The 5,320-nt window shown below is 37.3% G+C and overlaps 2 protein-coding genes across 2 annotated transcripts in view; one reads left to right on the forward strand and one right to left on the reverse strand.

Moving 5' to 3' along the window:
• SARC_09233 (hypothetical protein) overlaps positions 1-1,087 on the forward strand; it is a 6,298-nt gene extending 5,211 nt beyond the window's left edge. The window contains exon 7 of the mRNA XM_014296763.1: positions 830-1,087. Within this exon, the coding sequence (XP_014152238.1) occupies positions 830-928 (99 nt within the window). The 3' untranslated portion in view covers positions 929-1,087. The remainder of the gene's footprint in view (positions 1-829) is intronic.
• Positions 1,088-1,352: 265 nt separating this feature from the next.
• Positions 1,353-4,553, reverse strand: SARC_09234 (hypothetical protein; the record flags this gene model as incomplete). Its single annotated transcript, XM_014296764.1, has 5 exons — positions 1,353-1,531; positions 2,197-2,305; positions 2,560-2,666; positions 3,272-3,409; positions 4,347-4,553. The coding sequence occupies 5 exons, from the start codon at positions 4,551-4,553 to the stop codon at positions 1,412-1,414; spliced, it is 681 nt and encodes a 226-aa protein (XP_014152239.1). The 3' UTR covers positions 1,353-1,411.
• Positions 4,554-5,320: the final 767 nt, after the last annotated feature.

Genomic DNA, 5,320 nt, shown 5'->3' on the forward strand with positions numbered 1-5,320 from the left:
TGTGTGTGTGTGTGTGTGCGTATGTTTATGTATATTTATATGTGTATATATCTATATATATACATATATATATATGTCTGCCTCTGTGTCTGTGTCTGTATATATATTGTTGTATTGTTATATTGTTATTTTGTTATATTGTTGTATATAGAGTGCAAGTCACTTCGGGTATTCATTTGATATTTTCATCCTGTAAGATAAGCTGGTAGCTACGAGCTACGAGGTATTTAAATATCAGTAGATAACATCAACTAGACGGGAACACCCATACCAGTTTAAACAATAGTTACCAGTGGTAGCTAAACCCTAAATCCCTAAAAGGTTATGTAAGTGTTCTACCCTAGTAAACCTTGCTGCCAATACTATACGGGGTCCCCTTGGGATTAATAATTTGAACCGCTTTGTATTTTTGCTATCTTTTAATATTTTTTTGCCTCTTACACGATACCGAAAAACTCAACATATATATAAATATATATATAAGTGTGTGTGTGTGTGTGTGTGTTTGTGTTTGTGTTTGTGTCTTTGTCTGTGTCTGTGTGTCTGTATGTGTGTGTCTGTGTGTGTGTGCGTTTGTGTGTATGTGTGTGCTGCTATATAATCACGTATAATATACGAGTATTATACGCAAATAACTATAAATTTTCTACATATGTGTGTGTATGGTAATAGACCGTATGGATTTTTCAATATAGTTTGATAAACGGGAAATTATAGATTATTTGCATGGTAATATAGCAGTAAGTATATAGTAGTGCATCTCAAGATTGCATGGAGACGACTTTCCAGTTAGTACCTAATTATTCTACCATATCCTTCAATATTCCAGAGCGAAGCTATGGCTTTTATGGAGATGGCCGGCAAAACGTTTGTCACCAAAGAAATGGGAATTGACGATAATAAAAAGCCGCCACAGGACGATGCGTGACCAGCCTACTATAAATAACACATTTTGATGTATCGCATTCCCCTGCCCTTCACTGACATAGAGATCCACAGGCAGAAAAATTATACTGGAACTTCTAGGTCAAAATTCGTTCGGTACACAGATATATATATAAAGATTGGTGTACAACTTGTAATTGTCTACCACGCAAGATTGGGATCTGTCCTTTAAATGCAACAGCTAACAGACAGTACCATTTGCATAAATCAGTATTCATTCACAATCAGAAACGTGAAGCGAATATGAGAGGGTATGTCTGCATTGGCATTCTTAGGCATCACAGAGCATACGAACACAAGTTTATGATAGATACGATGTCGTGCTGGTCCCGATTTAGTTATTGATAATCCATCAACAAATATTTTGGCCAACTCTTGCATTCCATGTATAACTGTGCTGTAGTGACCAATTATTTGAGACCAACTGGGGGCTTATTATTTATTTTGCATTTTAAAAGAATACAGACTAGTCAAAAGACGTTTGTTTGACCAATTCTCGCAATTCTCTGTTGAGATTCTCTAACTTGTTCCTGAGTTCTCTCACTGCCAACATGGGTATATCATATGCAGGTAAGGATCCGGTGCTCTGCATGACGTCCAATTGGTAAGGCATCATTAGCATATGATCCAATAAGGTTTCAGAATCGAGTTCCTTAACTAAAATGACGGAAGTACATGTCCCTTACTTTTGCTGATAAACTTGATGGGTAGGCCAAGTCTTTCCATTGCCACATATCAACTATTTAGACTGATATGGAAATTTTGCTGGAAATTTCACACATATACACAAAGCGACAGAGGAGCAAGTATTTGCTTCCCTGATACGCAACGAGCCAGCACACAATTTGTAAATAGAGCTGATAGACAAGGTGAAGTTAGATGTAACCTATGAATACTCCCATAACCTATATATATACGGGAACTACTGGACTACGAATCTCTACCATTAGAAAAAATCTAGTATGCAGCGCTAGGCACAAAGTATGTGGCCATATTCAAATTGCAAAGCCTCATAAATTACTGTCAATATTCCTTTCAAATATGCACTATTACTTCGCCTTGCCAGCGATTTCTCAATGCTATCACTCTGTGTGACAATCGCAATCATGTTTGCGCAAACCAATACGAACTCTAGTACGTCTCCCGTTGGAATTAATGGCATATGCAAACAGTGTATGATCATAAGATAATTCGATTCCACAACTGCTCAGATATGTTCTGAGTATACCAAAGTATTTCTGCAATACTTACCTCAGCGTTGAAATAGAATGTGTCTAATGGGAAGTTAAAGTCGTGTTCGGCTTCCACCATCTTGCTGTTGTTTTCCCCTTGGCCGTGTTCAGAATATACACTCTTCGGCCTGCGTTGTACAATTCAATCATACAATAATATACCATTCTTAAAACGACAATAATGTAACTAGACGGCATTCTAATAGCCAGTAAGCGTATATAAATGAATGTGTATTACTGTGTAGATATGTACTATACCTTGTGTCTGAAAACTATTAACTTCGTAGGTGCACGTTCGCACATACTTCATATGTATTTTCAAAGGTGTGCGTGCATATATGTAATACCAAATCAGTTGCAATTAGTGTGACAGGAGACATACCAATCTTCTGGAAATTCAAGCACTGTGTGTCGTAGTGCGTTATCAGGGTCGTACTCGAACCCAATTGCCGCGCACGGGCTCCATTTAGCGTGCTCTTTCCCCGTACCCTGAATACACGTCAACGAATGATCGGGATTAGTGCACAAGCGCAGTTCCGAGCGCAGCTCCATCAAATTGACATATAATTAAAACTTAGTGAAGGATGTTGTTACCAACACAATAGCTAATTAGATGTAGCCATATTTTGATGCACTATTTGTTGATTTGTGTGCGCACACAGTACTTAACACTCGAATGTTGATGTGCATAATCAGCCTACGTGATCACACTGAACAGTAAACTTCAGCTAAACTCGGGTCAATTGCATGCGGCAGCTGATATCAACCATCATTTCAATTGGCCAGTGAGATGCCTGAGGTGTGAAAAATACAGGGAAACCTCTGGTAGCCGAGTAAGAATATCCCAGGTAGACATCCGTATACACGATTCACAACATGTGTACCATGTCATGTTATCACTTCGACTAAAGTTCTGCTATTCTCTTTATAGTATAAAATAGCCATGACCCTCCAACGTCCACATCATTTCCCAAATATCCTGGCTGTCAACATTGACATATTGTGCGTACGCCAGTGCTGGTCTACAAAAGTCATTCAAACCAGCTACAAGCTTAACTCTACTTTCTTTATACAAACGCGATAAACACTCATACCTTCTTGGCTATACATTTGATTTTAATGCCCTGACCCAATCTCAACTTCACTATAAGTATATCATCACTGTCGTCGTATGCGTTATCTTCGCCGCGTGTGCTGATGGGCACGAAATCACTACTTTCGGCAATCAAATCCTGCAGGTATCAACAAGTGTGTAGACCCACGGGTTCCATGCATCGGAATGTCAAAACCAATGGTAGGACTTCATGCGCCGGCGTGTGCAACGATACCATACCACTACGATCATGCCATGCGTGTACATTGAAATTGATATAAATCCGCCCAGTCGAATGAATCAAGCTAGACATAGACCATTAAATTTGTATTCTTATGAAATACATTGTGTGATTTCTTATCCAATCTACAATGTTCAATAAATCTTACCAAGTAAGTGTATCATGTACAAATAAAATTGCTGATACATGCTTCGGAATACAAATGTGAAATATATCAATGTGGAATATATTTGGTGGCCGTAAGTAAGCAAGCTTATGTGTGTGGAGATCAACAGTCTATATCGCTATAGCATCTGAGTCTACAACTATATATAATATAGAAATTGAGCTAAGTCGGCTTCATGTATGTCATTTATACCCTATGATGAGTCTGATGCTTCAAACGTGTTATCTTGAGAAACTGGAGTTTAACTTGTGGCAAAATGTAACACCATGATATTAGTCTATATCTGATCCATCACATCAAGCATCTGTATACCTACCCCCATTCCAAGACACAGACCGCAAAATCCAAGGAAAATTGAAACACTATAAGATAATGGATCTATTAAATACATATACGAGTATTATTCACGATTTGACGGTCCGAAAGTATGTCACATACTTGAGAGGGTGATGGAATGATCGCCAAATCCGAATAACCAAAAAAATATTTCTGCTTTAGCACCTAAGGTGGAATTCATCGATATATAACAACTTGGAGACGTGTATACATTTCGACATATACTAGAATAAAATCTTCCTTGAGATTTATAGCACAACCGTTGAGATGATGATATTTACGAGCACAAATGAATAAGAATAAACATGCATTCAAGTATTTGTTCGTACATACCTTTGTCGTTACATTCTGCACTATACCCTCTTCGGTACAGACCACATTCAGAGTCAAGATGGCCGAACACCGGTCACAATAATCATCACATGTGCAATCGCGTGTGTAGTCTAATTTGCTAACTTCATCAGACTTTATCGGTATGAGTCCCAATCGATGGGCTATGAACTGCAGTATGAAAACAAACTTGGTCTTAGTCAATCCCATCGTCAGGGTTGCCTTTAATGCATTTTCAATGTATTTTGAACTTACATATGAATATATGTATATTTTGAGTAGGTATCAGGAAACACATTCAGAATCTGCGTGTGGCTGTACACAATACAGCCTTGCTGTTCGGTGCTACTCAGTAGTTCAAATGATGCCTATGTATACTTGGATGTAGGCTGGTTTGTGACAACCTACATATATTTAAAATGGTCAGTGCATTTGGATATTGTTTGTTTGGTGTCATAAAGATATGTTGAATTTGGGTATATAGACACATACGCAATTATTAACAACGTAATATTCGAGTGTATCAAGTATGTGAGATTATGCACATTTACAAAAACCCACAAAAGCATCTGTACATCAACCAAAATATATTTGGTGTCGTACAGCTATGCTGAATTTAAGTATATAGATACATACGCAACTATTAACAACGTAATATGCGAGTGTGTCAAGTATGTGAGATTATGCATATTTACAAAAACCCACAATAGTATATGTACATCAACCAATAATAAACACCAGTGTGCGTTCGTGCTTCCATACCCGAGTACTATCTTGCAGAGTCAAAATTTCATAAGATCCAAACTACCCATATTTATATTGATTAGACAACGGTCCATATATGCACATACACCAGTGAATGTATCATAAATACTTTCATATCAAAAAGTAAATGCGATAATAATAATATATATATATATGTGTGTGTGTGTGTGTATATATATATACATAAATATAAATATATATATATATATATA

The sequence above is a fragment of the Sphaeroforma arctica genome (assembly GCF_001186125.1).
Source record: "Sphaeroforma arctica JP610 unplaced genomic scaffold supercont1.913, whole genome shotgun sequence".
Lineage (NCBI taxonomy): Eukaryota > Ichthyosporea > Ichthyophonida > Sphaeroforma > Sphaeroforma arctica.